At 42.9% G+C, this 18348-nt stretch overlaps 1 protein-coding gene across 2 annotated transcripts in view; it reads left to right on the top strand.

Moving 5' to 3' along the window:
- Nucleotides 1-18348, top strand: part of GAD2 (glutamate decarboxylase 2) — a 68336-nt gene that overhangs the window by 48583 nt on the left and 1405 nt on the right. For both annotated transcript variants that reach the window (XM_036228095.1, XM_036228097.1), the window contains exons 11-15: nucleotides 400-464; nucleotides 6378-6456; nucleotides 9341-9490; nucleotides 12629-12736; nucleotides 13073-13162. In XM_036228095.1, the coding sequence (XP_036083988.1) occupies nucleotides 400-464; nucleotides 6378-6456; nucleotides 9341-9490; nucleotides 12629-12736; nucleotides 13073-13162 (492 nt within the window). The remainder of the gene's footprint in view (nucleotides 1-399; nucleotides 465-6377; nucleotides 6457-9340; nucleotides 9491-12628; nucleotides 12737-13072; nucleotides 13163-18348) is intronic.

Raw genomic sequence — 18348 nt, 5'->3', positions numbered from 1 at the left:
TCAAAAGAGTTTTTCTTGCAATTTGGAAGGGGTCCCTGGCCCATCTTTTCAACTTTAAACTATGGAGATAACAGGGTTCCTCCATCTGAGGTGATGAGCTTCCCTAGGATAGTGCTGGTGATGGATTGCAGGGACAATCTGTCTCCTCATTCAGACTGAGAAAACATGTTCCCAGTTTGGTTCTTTATATCATATAAATGTGAGATGGAGCCTAACACCTTAAATACCAGCCCCCCCCCCCCCAAATCTAAACTCCACAAGTCCAGTGCCAGAAGGTGGGCAACCCCTTATGTTGCCTGAGCTCTGGGAGACGTTCACTGTTCTGAAGGACACCAAACTACAGAAATCTAAGCAATGAAAAAGCACCACCTTTTTTCTTATGTTATCTTCCTTTTTCAGGCAGCTTGGGGTGGAGGATTGCTGATGTCCCGGAAACACAAGTGGAAACTGAGCGGCGTGGAGAGGTACACACATTTTTCTTGTTCACAACACAACATTTGAAAACTACATGTGAAAAGCAAATTACACCCAATTCCCAAGAACAGTTGGCGTACAAGTGAGCCCGTTCTGTACTGCGCTTGTGTGCCTTGCCTCGTGCGGTGATATACATGCAAATAATGTGTGTAAACGACAAAAAGAAATCAAAGCCCATATCGAGTGACCCAAGAAAACTGCCTCTTAAACAGAGACTCCTAACTTAGGCCGATGGTTTACCAGAGGAATCAGAAACGGCCTTCCTAAGATTCTGAACCACCTACCAAAATTGTTTAAAACTGCAGGCTGTTCACAGTTTTCTGGGGGAAGATCTATAGCTTTTGTGTTCTGTAAAGGATAATAGCCAGTGTTTTAAAGAAACCAATGAATAATTTTACAAAGCATATAATTTATCAGCGTTAGGAGTTTAGGTTTGGAGTTTAATATGACCAGTAGGTAACTTGCTGGTCAAATTAAACTCCAGACCTAAACTTAAATATGCTTTCATTCCCATAATTTCTTTTTCCTGGCATAGCTCTGATGGATGTTGCAAAGCACCCTTCATTCAGAGACAAAGTACTAGATCATTGAGAAAAGCTGCAAAACACAAAGGAGGTAGTATCTGATTAGTATAAAGCATATTCAGGTCCAAAGGGGAAAAAAAAATGTAGAATGCAGAATCAGCCTCAGGCTTGGTTCTGGACCACGTGCAGAGGGAGCTCAGAGTTCCCAGTCCTCCCGTCACAACATGGCAGGTCAGCTGCAATTGTGAGCTCGTCTAGGCAAGTGAGAAAGCCTGAATTCATCTGAGCCTGCCAAATGCCCACTGTGCCCTGCCAAGCAGCCAGATGCTGCCTAGGAAAAGTGTCTCACTGGCTCTGCTTCTGGACGGCTTGGCATAATTTCAAGACGAAGAGAGAGGCTGATGGTGCTCAGGAGCCTCTGTCAGCACTGGTCACGTGCAGCAGCCAAGCCAGAGAAAACGCACAGGGTGCTGCTCTCTGTGACACCCAGGACCATTCACACACAGAGAACCTGTGAGGGTAGAAAGGTAGGAATGAGGTTACTGAGGCAGAGTCGGGGGTACCCTGCATAATTACTGAAAAGGAGGCTGGGAAGACTGGAGATAGACCAGCTCCGGCCCCTGCAGACAGGGTTGCTGTCCCTCGGTCAGCTGTCCATGCTCTGATTGCCAGTACCCATGTAAGTGTGAGTGGATAGGGACAGGCCTGTCCCTCTCCCAGATTGAGCCAGTTCTAGTCTCTGCTTCTGTTCCTTCCAGCCTTCTCGCAGGCTGAATTCCTTTTGTCATGATGATTTGCATGAAACCAGAAGCTTAAGGAAGAGGCAATGACCTAAACAGAGAGAGATCTTTAACAGAAAAGAAGAATTCAGAAGGTGCCTGTTCAGATGACCGGCACAGGAATTAAATTCATGCACTTTCGAGAGATGTGTCCCATATACAGTACCTTCTCTCCTTTGAGTTCCCTTTTGACTGGCACAAAACGTGAGCGTCTGTCATTCTACCTTTCATGCCACCTGGGACTCCAAGTGCTGAAAGTCATGCCTCATCCTACACCAGTGATTATTTGAAAGCTCGCTAAATTACCCACCCTGCGCCTTGGAAAAATACACACCCACGCGCCTTCCTAAGAAAGGCTATTATTTGAGAGCAAAGCTTAGAACATTCACTGTGGAACACGGAGCCTTCTGTAACCACCACAATTATTGGAACTGTATTGCAACTAAATCTACTAAATGGAATAGCCAGATATGAAGTCCTTAAAAATGAGGACTGCTGGTGTTCCGTCTGGAGCAGAATTTGCTTTGCCCCCCACTTATCTGAGACTTATCATCAGCAAAAGCACCTTCTTTGGTGAATAAGGTTGTAGGGTGGATGGAAAACCCCTGGGCATAATGTTCATGGGTAGAAATTGCTTCTTTTCGGCATATCACATTTTCCCAAGCATTAGGATTCACGCTGAAGTGAAGGAAATTTATAGGTGATTCTTATCCCCGAATCCAGAGTTCCCCAGGGGTCACAGGGATCCCAGAGTACCATCCTCCTAACCAAATGGCACAGGCACTGAGAGCCATGCCAGGCATCTCTTTCAAGAACCAACCAAATTCTCAGAAAGTGGCCTCCTTCCTTGCTGGCGCTGTCGAAACGCTAGAGCTGGTGTTGCTGAGAGCAGATACCGAGAGCTTCAGTCTGTTTCTGTGCATTGTGACTGACTCTTCTTTCTTAATAAATTTTTTTCAATTACAGTTGGCATTCAATATGATATTAGTTTCCGGTGTACAGCATAGTGGTTAGACATTTATATAACTATGAAGCGGTCCCTCCATAAGTCCAGTAGCCACCTGTCACCACACATAGTCATTACAATAGCGTCACTCCCTACGCAGTGCTTCACGTCCCCATCACTATTTTGTAACCCCAATCTGTACTTCTTAATCCCCTCCCCTTTTTCACCCAGCTAGCTCTTCTTTAACCCTCCTGGCAGCAGGCTGACGCCCACCTACAATGATCCATGGCCGTGGTCCACTCACAAGGCTTGCTGGCGCAGCGGAAGGTTCTGGTGCAGCGTCTGCCCCATTATCAATGATCGCCCTCACTCCTGCCCTGGCAGTCAGGAGTTCAGAAATTCGGATAGGTAGCTACTGAACTTTTGCCATATGCAAACAGCAGCACGAGGTACAGCAGGGGCACGAAGACAAACAGGACATGAAGCTTGCCTTCAGGGGGCTTACAATCGAGCAGGGAACACTGACCATCCACAGTGGGTTAAAATTCAAGGCCGAGGGCGTAAAGACCCAAGAGACAGACGGAGGAGCGTGGCCATTGTAGCTTTATCAGGCACAAGTGATAGAGGGTCATCAAGGTGACGAGCAGTGACACGGAGATTGAAAGGGACCTCGGAGAAAGTTCAGACGAGTCTGCTTGGAGACTAAGGCGGAGGCGTGGCAGGGACTAGGAAGCCAGTGCAGCGTCCCCAAGTCCTGCCCAGCGCGGCTCGGCGGAGCCCCTGCCCGCAGAGTGCATCGGGGTCCACCGAACCGCTGGAGCCACTATTCCGCTTGGAGAGCGTTGCGTTCCTTGGGGTGGGAGAAACGCTGCAAAGGCCCCGGCCTAAGCAGCCGTAGCGAGAGGCTGAGGAGTGATACGATCTCGCCTGCGTTTTTGGAAAGATAACTTGCGATTCGGAATAGGATAGAGGCCAAGGGTGGACCAGAAGCCATTGGGCAGATGTCGGGGGCCGGGAGGCGGTGGAGGCGAGAGGTGCCAAGGGTGTGACAGGAGGTGGGGAGACAGAGCCAACCTCAAGGGGCGGTGTCAGGAGAGCGAGAAGGAAACCAAAGCAGCACGTTTGGAGCCGGGTTCGTGGGACGGCGAAGCGACGCACCAGAGGTCGAGGGGAAGAACAGGTCTGGAAGGATGAGAAGGGGAAAGCGGCTGGCTCTGAACCCTAACTGAGGACACAACGCTCTGACTGAAAACGACCCGAGGGGCCTCCGTGCTCTCCAACTTGAGGAAAATCACAGACGCCACGTGCCTGAATCCCATGGCAAAACGTTTTGAAATGAACCTGAGGCCGTTTTTCATAAACTGCCTACATTTCTCAAATGGATGGAGGCCATGCCATTGACTCACTCCGCGCGGCTTTTTGCAGTCTTTATAAGACAGCCCCTCTGAGACAGAGTGGGGGACAGCGACGGATAGTCGTGCGCCTTGACACTTCCTAGTTTAAAAGAACACATTGGCCACTGCATGGAAATAAACACCTCCAGTCACAGAAATCCAGGATCAGCTGTTTTCCTCTCCATGGAGTGTCATTACTGAGAAAGCTGAGTTTCATTAGGATTAGATGTATAGCCGTAGAATATTATGGAATGGCGGTGTCTATGTCCCCAGCGTCACAAAACTTGTAAATGAGAGCTGAAAATTAATGCTTAAGGTGTGTCAGACAATAATGTCAAACTACCATTATTCTATTTACAGACAAGGAAATCTAGGCACAGAGAGGTTAAGTAGCTTGCTCAAGGTCACACAGCTAGGAAACGATAGAACCTTGGTGCAAACTCAAACTGTCTGGCTCCCCCACTGTCCTCCCTTAATCACTATTTCCTACTGCTGAGAGTCCAGGTTCCTTGATTCAGGTTATTCTACAGAGTCATTCTATAGAGATAGGAGATATTCTCTTGGAAGGAGCTTTTCAACACCACAGTTCCATTATTATTCATGAAGTCATTTAGTCCTCTTTCCAGGGTAGTAGTCATCTGGCCATGAAATGCCTTTGCTTCTTTCCTCAATTCCAGTCCTAACGTATCTGACAGGATGTCAGAGCCAAAGAAAGACCGGAAAAAGAGCCGGACTATTCACTAATTCAGATAAGAGCCCCAGGCCAGTAAGTGTTCTGTGATTGGCTGCCTGAGCCTGCCATTCATCAGCTAGATGAATGGGATCTTTCCCAGTCCTTACTTCTTCCCAGGGTTCTCTCACCCCAGGTGCTGGCAGCAGGGTGAGCCCAAGCGTGTTGTTCAGCCAGAGGAAGGGCAGCTGCCATGGATGGCACAACTATTCTCCTCCTCCTGTGAGTCTCTTTATTCCACAGTCACATTCCTGATTCTCATCTTCAGGGACCTCTTAGTCTTTCAGAAGATGCGTGGACAGACTTGCCTGTCTGATAAGCACCTAAAATGAGCGACGGGGCTGAAGGAGGAGGGGGTCCGAGCAGTACAGCGGAGTGAGTCAGAGATGTCGAATGAAGTCCAAGGAAGTTGTGGGGATAAGAATTAATATGGGCCTTAAAGAAGAAGTATGATTTAGCCAAATGAAGCAAAGGGAGGCGACATCCCAGCAAGAGGAAATCACATCAAGAGATCCGGGAGCATGAAAATGGAATTTTCTGATGCCAGAAATAGACTGGAGTGATGGAAATGGGTACAAGAGACTGAAAGTATACAGGACCGAACACCCAGCCTATGTGGCTCACTCGTGTGGACAGCTCAGCCATACCCTGCAGTTTGGAATTTAGGCTGGAGACAAAAGGAAGCCATTAACAATTTAGAAAAAGGGGAAAGATGCAGCCAGAGCTAGACAATAACTATGGTGCTAGGTGGAGGATGAAATAGAAACCGGGAGTCTGTTAAGACACAATTACTGTATCCAGATTAAAATAATAATAATAATAATGAAATCTGAATCATGACTATGGTTAAGATTTTTCAAATACCAGAAATCCCTGATCTGAGAATCGCTATTACTAATGAGAGAGAATTCTATTTCTCAAGTGTGTTAAAAACTGCTCTAAGAGCCATATAGATAATCTCACCTGTGATCTGGAAGGATAGCTGGATTAGAGAAGAGATGGAAGTAGGGGACAAGCTAGAAGCTATCACAAAAGGACACATTTGAGAAATTTGATCAGTTGAATCGGAAGAGGGAAAAACTGGGTCAGGAAAGTAACCAAATTAATCAGTGGAATGGGCCGTGGCTCTGAGCTCTAGGTCACCACGGTCGTGTCAGAAGCAGGAACAGTGGAAACACACACGTGTCTCCTGCTTGGCGCTCTGCCCTTTAGTGGCCAACAGCAAGACTCTGGACTTCATGATCCTGGTCACTCCAAGGGACTCTCGGTCCACCTTAGAAGCTGAGTAAATGCCGCGATGGGATCTCAGGGGGTGCCACACAAAGACACTAGCCCTCACCTACTGTCTCTGTGGACAAAGAAAAGATTGTACATTTAAGAGTCCACATATCGTTTTGCAAATTTAGTGTCCTCCTAGAGTCTGAAAAACAGTGCCAAGAACCCTGCAGCTCCATTGCCCATGCACAGGGTCTTCATAATCTGAGGCTGTTGTGGGTACCACACCCTCTTAACATGATTTGTTTCCTTTAGGGCCAACTCTGTGACATGGAATCCACACAAGATGATGGGTGTCCCTTTGCAGTGCTCTGCTCTCCTGGTTAGAGAAGAGGTACGTCTGTCCTGACTGGTGGCCCAGTCCATCCGTGGGGTTTGATAGAGTAGACATGTGTGGTGACAGAAACAGAACACAGGATGAGTTTACAGGCTGGAACAGTGAGCCACATCCAAGAGGATAATCTTTAGGTCCTGCTTTTGTATCCAAGTAGAGGATGGTTATAATTTGACTAGATGAGACAGGCCTGTTTCACACAAGGCTAAATTGTTCTACTTGTGAAAAAAAAAATCATAGGACATTAGGTTGTACTCTGCAGGGTCAAGAGAAAAAATAATTCACAAAATATTAATGGGATAAAAGAAGTGGAGTTTCAGGATGGGGGAGGTAGTCGTTCTGCACTGTCTTCTGCTTAAGCCGCACCTGGAGCAGTTTGCTCAGGTTGGTGTCCAGTGGTACATGGCACCCCATGGAGCCAGAGCTCAACCAGTGAGAACACATGGTAAACAAGTAAGAGAGTTGGTGAAAGAAATAAGGATGTTAAATCTAGAAGAAGGAGGAGGAGGAAGAGGAGGAGGAGGAGGAAGAAGAAGAGGAAGAAGAAGCAGAAGCAGGAAGCAGAAGAAGCAGAAGTGGCGGAAGAGAAAGAGGAAGAGGAAGAGGAAGAGGAAGAGGAGGAAGAGGAAGAGGAAGAGGAAGAGGAAGGGGAAGGGGAAGGGGAAGGGGAAGGGGAAGGGGAAGGGGAAGGGGAAGGGAGAAATCTAAGGGCTGAGAGGATATAGCAGCCTTCACAATTTAAATGATTCTCAGGTGGAAGAGATTTTATTTTTTTTCTTGAGGTGTCAAGAAACTGGGTTAGTAACACTGGGTGATACAGATCTGATGGCAAAATCAGAATACCCCATGATTTTAAGTCTGATTTAGGTCAATAAAAGGAACATTTTTCTAATAATTAAGTCACCCAACAGATAATGAATGCTGTGCTAGGAATAAATTCATCATCAGGGGAGGTAACTGGATGGAGATTGGACAATCACTTATGAGTAAGAGGATAGGAAGATTCCTTCACTGAGAAGAACCAGATTAATAACTCTGGGACTCTTTCCAAATCCAAGAGTCTATGATGCTCTGACAGCATTTCTCTTCTCGGGGTCTAAGGAAAAACGCCAGATAGTATCACGTATCCTCTGGTGAAAGAGCTCTTGGTTTATAAAAAGCTTGGGATATATTGGATGGAAGAGTTGAAAAACAAGTTTCATTATTGCAGAGCATATCAGAAACTTTAATATGCTGACATATACTGAAAATATCTAAAAATAAGGGATTTATGATATAGAATTCCCTAAATTGATTTGACCATGGGAATCTCTTTTACAGCAACTATTTTATAGCACAGCAAATATTTGTGTATTTAAAATAGTTTGGGACATAATGGTTTACAACTTCTTAATGGCTCAGAACCAGGGTATTATCTTACCAAGGTCCTTTATGTAAAAAACAATGATCACTTTTCCTTATCCTTTTGTACAGTGAGACTGATACAGCCCAATCTTTTAGAAGCTGTGTGCTTTGAGAGGATTTTTCCATCCCAGTAGAAGCTGGTCCAATCTGTCACCGTTCCACGGCCTCTGGGGTGGCCTCTCTTTGGACCGATGGGAACTATTCGCAAGCTTGCGTGGCTTAGGGAAGATTACCACCAAGTTTCTGTGACCATGAAACAACATAGAAGCACCTATTACAATTTTCAACTTTATTGCTCATCAAGTGAATTTTCTCTTTTCAAATTCAATGTCTTCCCACTGCCCTGTTACAATTATGTTGTAGAATTTTCCTTAGTCTCAAAAAATAGCTTAATGAATCCACCGATTATGAAGCCTCAACTGCAAGGCTGAGCCCAGTTCTGTCGTCTGCCCTCTGGGCACTCGGTGTTTTAGGAGCTAGTTAAATTTTTAGTTGCATTGCGTTTCGTTTTAGTTTGGATAATTTTTTCAAAGGATTCTCACCGCTAACCAACTAAATGATTACCTTTTTTGAGCCTTTTCTTCTTTTGTCATGAGTCACAACAGAAAGAAAAGGCCAAAGCTTCTATAAAATCACAATTATGCTTCAGATAATGAGAGTCAAAGGATTCCTGTGGTTCGCGACAAATTGAAACGTGGTGGGGTTTCCAGTGAGAAGACTGGCAGTGCCGTTTTAGGCAGAGAGCATATGATTCATTCATTGTCCTTTGGAATAGTTCAGTCACTTTGCCACCCATTGTCCATAGTGAGTTTATGGTGCCAGGGAAAATTAATTGTCACCGACAATGAAACTTTCCACTTTAACTGCAACTGAGTAAGAAAGTGCGGTACTGATGTTCTAAGCACTCTTGAGAGAGGAACGTGACATTTGACAGATGGGTTATTTAAGACATCTCAGAGTAGCAATGTCTTTATTTTTTTAGATGTCAGTATATAAAAATGATAGCAATGACCTGTCTTAAAAAGCTGTGATTTCCAAAGAGAATTTAAACACTAACAGATAAATAATAAAGTACTTGGGCTAAATATGAGTGAAACACTAGAAGAATCACACTAATAATATTTTTACGGGACCAAAGAGTTTTCAAAATGTTTTAATTGCAACAAAACCAGAACATCAGAATATTCTCCCAATGAATGAGCGTCACACTATGATTATGATTATTTTTTTAATGAACACCTTCTCTAGTTAACTTCTGGTGATGTCTGACTCTGTGGCATTTATCCCACAGAGCTGACCTATCACAGCAGCCCATCCTGTCTAGATTTTTTTTTTTTCATTTGATTCTTACTGTTTTTTGTCTCTGGGATATTCGATGTCTTTTCTTTTAATTTTCCTTAATAATTTCCATTACCATGTAAATGTAATAGAACATCTGAGAAAGTCAGGAGCGTTTCCCAAATTTTCTCTTCTCTTCTAGGGACTGATGCAGAGTTGCAACCAGATGCACGCCTCCTACCTCTTCCAGCAAGATAAACACTATGACTTGTCCTATGACACTGGGGACAAGGCTTTACAGTGCGGACGCCACGTTGATGTTTTTAAGTTATGGCTGATGTGGAGAGCAAAGGTGAGCACGTGTGAATCAGCTGAATGTCAACTAAAAACACAAACTGTATTTGGTGACTCTTAGTATGCCATGTTAAAAAATTGATTTCCAAGGTGAAAATTGCCCCAAATTAAGTTTCTTTAATTCTATATCTAGATATCTGCATTCTACCACAGGCAAGAATTTAATAAAACCCATTATATTTTTTTTCTCTTAAGCCAAATTGCTCTGAATGCTCACTCATCTAGAAAACAAAACCATGTTGCTGTATATAGCAGAACATCTGGTGTTTAAGAGGTGTTTTGCTGTTGTTTGGTCACTTGGGCAGATAAATGCAACCTAAAAGCATATGTTTGGAGATCAAAAAGGTAAAGTAAAACCCATCAGGATAACTTATTTTTGACATTTCAAAGGAACGATCTCTAGTTATAAAGCTTTTTTAAAAACTCCAGAAGTGCCTAATTACCTACTTCTGTACAGTTTCTCTACTGACCTCAGAATTTAACCGTAGACAATCGCTCCTCTCTCGGAAACGAAAACTGTAGTTAATAGTGCACAGTACTAGCTGGACCTAACTGTAGCCTTCAGAAAACATAAATGTATGTTGGAAAGGTCAAAGATTTTATTTTTAATTTTGACCAGATTCCTAACTTAAATGTCGCAAATCGGTGACTTCCCACCTGGTTTCATTTACCTCCCACAAAAGGCAATGGCCAGAGCCAGCAGGACACGCCAGAAAAACACAACTAAGAGTGCACATGCCAAAGGAAATGAGAAGGGGACAGTTTAGAAGGAAGTTGTCATGTCCCGAGGTCCTGTGTGCATGGGAAAGTTCCGACAAATTTTAGCTTGGTCAACAGTAGTAGCGAGGCATGCTGGGTTTAGACCACAGAACGGGTTCTTCCTCAGGTCTGTGTAAAGAGGTATGGACCATGTCCACAGCCATGGGTTCCATATGCTGTTGTTTGTAAAATATTTCCAAGTAAACTGAGTTGCCTTAAGCAGTTGAGACGGAGGGATGATTAACAAGAAAAAGAGGGGGCTTGGGGATGAAACAATATGGTCCACAGTGACTTTATGGAATCTTCTTTAAATCCACCCCAGAAAAAGCAGGTTAAATAGAAAAGATGGCCTTGCTTCAGGTGGAAATAACTTTCAGATGGTCTCCAGGGACAGCAAGCCTCCATAATTCTATCTACCCTAGCTAAATTTTCTCTAAGTATTGCTAAGTGTTGGGAAGCTACCTGGAGAGAGGCCTCAGGTAATTTTGGCCCACAATATTGGTGTGATGGGTGGGCTCCTGTCCCTTGGGCTCCCATCCCTTGGGCAGGGGACCTCTTTCTATCTTAAAAATTCAGAGCCTAACAAGGATACATACCTGGTCCCCATCACCCAAGAAGAGATTCATTCTGTTGTCAATGATGCTTTCATTTGTTAAAAAATGAATAAAACAAAGAATGTGAATTATCGGTATACTCTCAAGCTGTTTTAAAAGGAGTGGGATTTTTCTTTTTATTTCATCAATTGGTAGGAATTACAAAGTATCAGCTAGGAAGTTGAAGAAAGCTCGATCTCTAAATATTGTTCAGCATCGTCCTTTTTGTCTCTGTTTCTTGGGGTGTTTTTATTAAGGTGATAATCATAAGCCACATTTACACAAAAGTGTTTCTCTCACGGTTCATCAGTTCCTGCTGCTCCTTCTCCATCTGAAGCCTCCTCGCCAGCATGGTGCAGCCAGTTGGTTCTTAGAGAAATGACTTGGAGGACATCAGGTGTGAATTAAACAGCAGGACCAAATGAAGCCTGAACTAAAGGCAAAGGATCCAGTTTCTAAATTACTGAAATAAAAGCACTAGGAGAGGAGATAAAAGGAGGAAACAGAACCATCACAGCAGCTGCATAACTTATGGACACATTCTCTTAATTCCTTACGCAAAACCCTAAATACTTAGACATCTAAACCTGGAAAAACTCCCACTTGGCTTTCAACTTAGAGCTGGATTTTTTGCAAAATGAAATGGTAGTCATTATTAAAGTAATAAACTCAGTCCCACTCTCCAGATCAGAGGTGAGGATAATTATCTTCTCACATCAAAAGCTCTCTAGTAACGCCAGCCACAGAAAGAGAAGGCATCTCTCCCAAGAACCGCAAGAGTTGGCTATGATGTCCTGTCTTATATGCCCTCATGCTCTCAGGAATGAGGAAACAAAGTGAAAAATTAGTAATGAGGAGGACGAGGAGGAGCCTGACACTAACCAGTAAACCCTCCGTTATCAGATCTGCCTCGAGAATGCAATGTTAAAGTAAATCCCCATTTTCTCCTTAGTGAGATAAACCACATGAAAAATAGTAACCTAAATATGAATTACTATTCCTTAATCTATTAATGATGAATAGTCTGTCCTGGCATCAGTTTGGCAGCTCTAGTCCAAGATTGTTGTGTTGTTTTTCCTAAGTCCAGAGCCCTGGCTTCCAGAGCTAGAAGCTAAAGGCCACTGTGATAATGTTCGCCCATCATACACATATGAGTCAGTTATCCCCAGAGGAGAAATCTAATGAGCTTTGCAAAATGACAGGCTGCTGACAAAGCATCTGTGTGCCCCTTAACATTCATTCATCCATGTGTTCAACAAATATCCATCGAGCACCTACCCCGTTTGTTCTATAATGGAGGTACATTGGTGAACAAAAGTGGGGTCTGGAAATGGCAAATTCATGTGATGGGCAGGGACTAAGCAGGCGTCCTGGGGGGTCCCTGATGATGCTGCTTATACACAGGAAAGAATAGCCCAGCCCTCCTGTCGTTAATGACTGCCATAATTACCCCTATGAATGGCAGAGGCCAATTTTCCCCTTGAGTAATCAAAATAATTGCCTGGGGAATGGAGGCTCTGAACAAAAGGAGTTGCTGTGGAGACCGGTAATGACAGATGTGAAAGGGAACAAAAGCACCTGAAGAGGAGAACACTGAAGGAGAAATAATGCCCAGAAAATCCTCCAGAAACACTGTCTTATGTAAGGAAGGTGCCGGAGCAATGCTGAGACGGAAGCGGTAGAAAGACCACCTGTGTGGAGGATTCATTGATCCTCCATTTCAGCCTGAGTGCTCACTCACCTTTATCAGCTAGCCTGAGGCTCTTCCTTCTTCTCTTACTTAGGGGGCTACGGGGTTTGAAGCACATATTGACAAGTGTTTGGAGCTGGCAGAGTATTTATACAATATCATAAAAAACCGAGAAGGATATGAAATGGTGTTCGATGGAAAGGTATGTCTTCTGATTTCTATGATCCTAACATGTTTAGTCGATTACAGTTCTTATCACTGATATTTTTTATGTCGATAATGTTCTGTCCCGGTGAGTGGTACCAGAACCAAGCAGAAGGAGGGATGATGGGGTAGCTGTTCTGAGCTAGAGTAAAAATCAAACTCAGAAAAAATAACTCTGTATAATGTTGTGAAAGTCAATCACTCCAAAGGTGGTTATGGATTTAGAAATAGAAATTATATTCAGAAGCTGCAGAACAAATAGATTAAAAATATCCTTGGAATTTTCAAAATTGCCAGTTTGGGCTGAGTGTGAATCTTACTTTCCTCTTTGTAGCCTCAGCATACAAATGTCTGCTTCTGGTATGTCCCTCCGAGTTTGCGTGTCCTGGAAGACAACGAAGAGAGAATGAGTCGCCTCTCAAAGGTAAGTGATACAAGTTCCCAGATATGGCTGTTGGTGGATGCCTTGGGCCTTTCACATGTGTGTCACCTTTAAGATGTATTCATAGGTCTTTAAGAGAGATCTGCCTTTGACCTTGGTGCATGGACTCTTTCCCTCTTGGGCTCCAAATCCAGGGCATAGAAAGCTAGAATAGCTAGACTTTTAACAACTATGCTTGCTTCTATTTTCCGAGGGTGAATTTATGATGTCTTAGAATAAGCAATTAGGTGATAACCTGTGCTGGCATTCATAATGCAAGAACCCTTGCTGACATTGACTGACCTGCCAAGCAACACTGGTGCTTAGTTACAAGCATGGAAGAGACTTCAGGCATGAGAAATATTTAGAAAATAAACTGCTGTTGACTCTCTTGAGATGTCAAGGTCAAGGCTGCCCTGAGGGTTCTTTAGAGCTGTGGTGACTCCCAGAAGGTAACAGGGCCAGGAGCAGTAGTAATGATGACCACTGTTTTAGAATGTTGTGACCCGGGCTCAACGTTGATCTAGTGTAACATCATTTAACTCTCACAGCTACGTACTGTGGGAAATCCTGGTGTCTCTCTGTTCTGCTGGTGGGGAAAATGAAGCACAAAGAGAAAAAAACCACTTTCCCAAAATTACAATGAAAGGCTGACCCCAGAGCCTAAGAGCTTGTGCTGTAAATTCTACAGTGGCCAATAAGACTCCTTTTCTTTTATTCTGTCTTGCTCCCATCAAGCAAAACTTGGTTTATGGTATATACCAAAAAGGGCCTTGACTAGAGGTAAATGAAAGGGGACCATGTCCCATAGTGTTGGAGGAATGGAAAACAAGGATAATCATGTGTATTTGGATCTCAGAGGATTGCTTGGCTGGTTTGTTGGCTGGCTGGCTGGCTGGCTGGGTGGCTGGGTGGCTGGTAGATTGGTTGGTTGGTAGGTTGGTTAGTTGGTTCACTGGTTGTTTGGTTGTCTGGTTGCTTGCTTAGTCAGTTGGTTTTCCATTTTCCACAAAGGAGGGGACCTTCTGCAGTCACTTTCCAGAGCAGGGAAGGCCCTCTCCTCACTGCAAAGGAGCTTGGGCTGTCTCACCGACCTTCCAGAACACTTTATTTCCTTCTGTGTTCAGTGAAGAAAAGGATTTTCGTGTGGATTTAAAACCTCCAGAAACGCTTGTAAACTTTAACACCTGCCCTTGAAGACCCAGAATCAAACTTACATATAGTTGAGACTTTTAAATCAAGCCTCCTAATTAGAGAATTGGTTCACATTCTTGGCTACACATTAGAATTGTCCCAAACTATACTTACAACTATATGTAAATTTGCTTAGTAAAAATATTGGCGACCAGGCCTCACTCCAAGATTTTGATCCAGCTGGTTTTGGATGAGCTTGGGTACGATTCTAAAAGTTCCCCAGGTGATTTCAATGTGTATCCCAGGTTGCGAGGCAGTGACCAAGAGGAAGGAAGCTTCTAGAAAGGGGATCCATTGGTGCCGGTAGCTGGAGTGGGAGGGAACATGGTCATGTTTGCAATTTTAGGGAAGTGGTTTATTCTAGGAAATCAAGCCCAAGGGCAGGAGGGAGTGAGGGTGGGGGTCTCATTAGAGAACATGATAGGTGCCGATTTTTAAAAAGGGCTTGCTGTCATTGAGAAGAAAGAACTCATTTTTTATTTCTGGAAGTTTTATGGTAGTTTCTCCATGGTGTGTATTATCTTAACAATGGCTAATTTAATTGACAAATTAGTTAAAAATTAAGTGTTTCCATTCTTATTGGCTTTCACTTTTTTACTGAACCCACCGACCAGACAAAGAATACATTTGTTGAAGTAATTCATTAACTGAGCTAAGAAATGAATCAAGATGTGAATACAGAACAGAAAGGCTTTATTCATCATTTTGTGAGCAAAAGTTAACTCTGAGTTTCCCCCATTTGAATACAAGTCCTTTCAAATGCCTCTTAGATTTTAGTACATCACGTAAACTATGATGAGGATAGAGATTATTTCTGGGGGACAGCGATTAGACTATTACTAAACCCTTTTTATACTGTTGGCGATTTAAATTTGAAAGTCTCCGGGGATTGCAAAATAAATTCTCCTAATTTTTCTCTCTCCTGTGACTCCATTCTCCTGACTGTGATAGAATTTAGCAGTTTAGAATTGGAAATCAGAATAGAACTACATAAAATATCAAGGTTAATTTTTGTTTATTTATGTCAATAATTATTCAGAGTTCAGAAAAGTTTCTTATTAAGTATGAAGTCCTTGAAATATATGTCCATGGACCATAAAATCTACACACACACACACACACTCCCACAGGGAAAAGAGCTGAGGTGAAACAAATCATCTAGACTGTCCAACATGGTAATAGTAGCCTATTTAAATTTAAAATAGTTAAAATTATCTTCAACCAGACATTCACTTCTTTAGTCTCACTAGCTACAAGTCAGGTGCTCGACTTGTGACTAGTGGTTGTTGTCTTGAAAAAGCTAATCACACAAGTGAGAAAATGATACCCTAAAACTCTTAAGGCAGCCCCAAAAATCTTTTGCTGATTAGGACACTAGTGAATTCTTCAACGGGTAGCTTCTCTCTTTCTTAATTGTTTTTCTTTATTCAACAAGACCAAGAATGTGACCCCCCAAAAAAGTTCAAAAATAAGTGAAAACTCTATATATTCACCAGAGAGTCAGAATTTTATTTTCCTTCTTAACCTGCAATTAGCAATTATGTAATGAAGTAGATGTTCCATGTTCCTGCTAATTTTAGTTCATTATCATTTTCTGGGAACAACCAACAGTCATATGTATTTAGGCAGCTGTGATTTCTGCCAACCTAGCTGGCTTCAGGAACTATAGAGATTCTGTCTCATTTTATGTGGAAATCTGTTTGGGATGATGGCCGGCCGTTACCATTCATATTTTGGCCTTTGTTTTGCATTAATCTAAAAAGTTAGAGGAGGTTGTCCTTCATAATTAGTGACGTTCGTATGTGTTTTTGCTTGTATTGCCCATGAAAACTAAATCGGGGTTTAATTCGCTGAGTAAAATATACCATTGTTTTATCAGTTCTTAAGAGCAAGAGTGACTTATTGCACAAATAAAATTAAGAAATAGTTATAAGATTATTTTTCCCTTAAATTCCTGCAGACCCATGAATTTGGAATTCCTTTTCTAATTTGGGATTTTTCTTCCCAGGAACACACTGACTTGCCATGCCTCCCAGCACAAAGTGATAACTGTCACATCCTTAAACTAGAATATTCCAGTAGATCCATTTCAGAACCTAATCTTAGACTTCAGATATTTAAGTTCTTTTTATATGTATTTCCTGAGATGAGCTTGATGCTCTGCATACATCCTAAATCCTCTGGGTGAAAGGAGGATCAACCCGACAGAAACATTCCTTTTGCATTACCTCTCCATGTAATAGAGAAAGGCTTGGAAGGGACTTAAGGATTTGTTAATCTGGAATCAGAAAATCTCAGCGTTAGAGCCATTGTCCACACTTTTCTATAAAGAATTAGGTTCAGGATGTGCGGTGAAGGTGAAATGAAGGGAAAGGCGAAGTCTGTCTTTGGCTTTGTCTTTGGGAATGAAGGATAGCAGAGATTGCCACCCTAAAATATGCCTTTTGGGATGTAAATTATTTTAAGCTCATTAGTAAGGAACTAAAGACTCAGAAACAAACTCAGACCCTTCTCCTGTATCTGCCCAGGGGTATTTACGTAGAGGACCTGCTCCAGGAAGGGAGCTCCAGATGTCACAGATAACTATAGTTTAATAAAAAACTAGTGTGTGATAAACAGGGAGGAGCCTGGCAAGGCCCATTTGTTCTAAATCCTCTCTGTGTCCCATTGTTAAAATGGCCCAAGGAAATTTATTTACCTCATTTGCTTTTGCATCTCCTTGTGCATTGCATTCCTGCCTTTGGAAGTCCTAAACCACAAACCCCCCTTCTCTTTTGCTCCAGAATGGCGTAAAAATCTCAACTGCCCAATACCTCCTCACCCTCAAACAAGCATCTGTAAGATAAACTTCGCACATTTCCCCCTGTTAATCTGTTTCTGTTAAATTTAATTATTAACCCAGCTAGAAGAACTTAGAAAGTGAGAGGGAAATTTTGTGTGTGTGACCCCCCACTCCAGTTGCTAACAAATCCCTGGGCCTGGTGGAAACTGTGTTGATTGTGTGCTAGTACTTTGAAGTTGAAAACCTCTTGTCAACCAATGATTGTTTAAGTGTTGGTACTGAAAAGTGACACGTTCATAACTGCATTCCATTTGACTCTAAAGATCCTTCATTTAAAATGGATCTAACTGTTGTAGCAGGCATGGTCCCCACGTTGAACTGAGTTGCTGACCTTGTAGATCCAAAAATGAGTCTAAAACATCTCTGGTGTCTACTGTTCCTGGTTATGTGTTTGTGGCAATGAACTTGAAAGATCAGATGTATTCACGACCTCCAATGGTAACATATGGGGACAGAGTGTGCATACAGTTAGACTTCATTTAAATGGATGCCTTAGAGTCGATAAGTACTCGGGGAGCCCTCAAAAGGCACCAGCGCCTCTCGGAAACAAAAGAAGTGAAAGACACCATGCCTTCCCGCTAGGAGCTTACGGCTGACGTCCAGAGATAACACATATTTCCTCATAAGTAAAAGGACAATAGAAAATTAGAAACAGTCATAATCTATGGGGATCATCTATTTATGGCTTAAAAGAAAAAGGATGCTAGTGGACTGGAGAAATCAGGAAGGGCTGCGTAGCATTTGAAGGGTGGCAGTGGAGTATGTGTCACACGTTAACTGGAAGAGGCAATGGATTCTAAGCGAAGAGAACAAGTATGACATGGTAAGACTAAGGACAAGTGTGAAGGGGTAAAAATATGTGTGGTACATTCCCGGAGTATTAAATAAGTAGGTCTCATCAGAGCTGAAGGTTTATTTTGGTGAGCACTGGAAGATGAGTCCTCAGAGCTGGGTGACAAAAGGCCTTTGTGCTGAGCAGAAGAATTTGACCTTCATTTGATACATGATCGAGGACAGCCGGTGTTGTCATCATCCGTCTGACATACTTGAAGTAAAACCTCATCTACAGTCCACTTCTGTAAGTCCTGCGTGTTCAGATTTTTGCCTCAGCCGATTCTTCACCATTATTAAGAAACAAGTTTCAAAATATCAT

Source organism: Rousettus aegyptiacus, unplaced genomic scaffold, assembly GCF_014176215.1.
Source record: "Rousettus aegyptiacus isolate mRouAeg1 unplaced genomic scaffold, mRouAeg1.p scaffold_m13_p_10, whole genome shotgun sequence".
In the NCBI taxonomy this organism is placed as follows: Eukaryota; Metazoa; Chordata; class Mammalia; order Chiroptera; family Pteropodidae; genus Rousettus; species Rousettus aegyptiacus.
The sequence above is the reverse complement of the archived record's forward strand: the minus strand, read 5'-3'. Positions and strand labels throughout refer to the sequence as shown.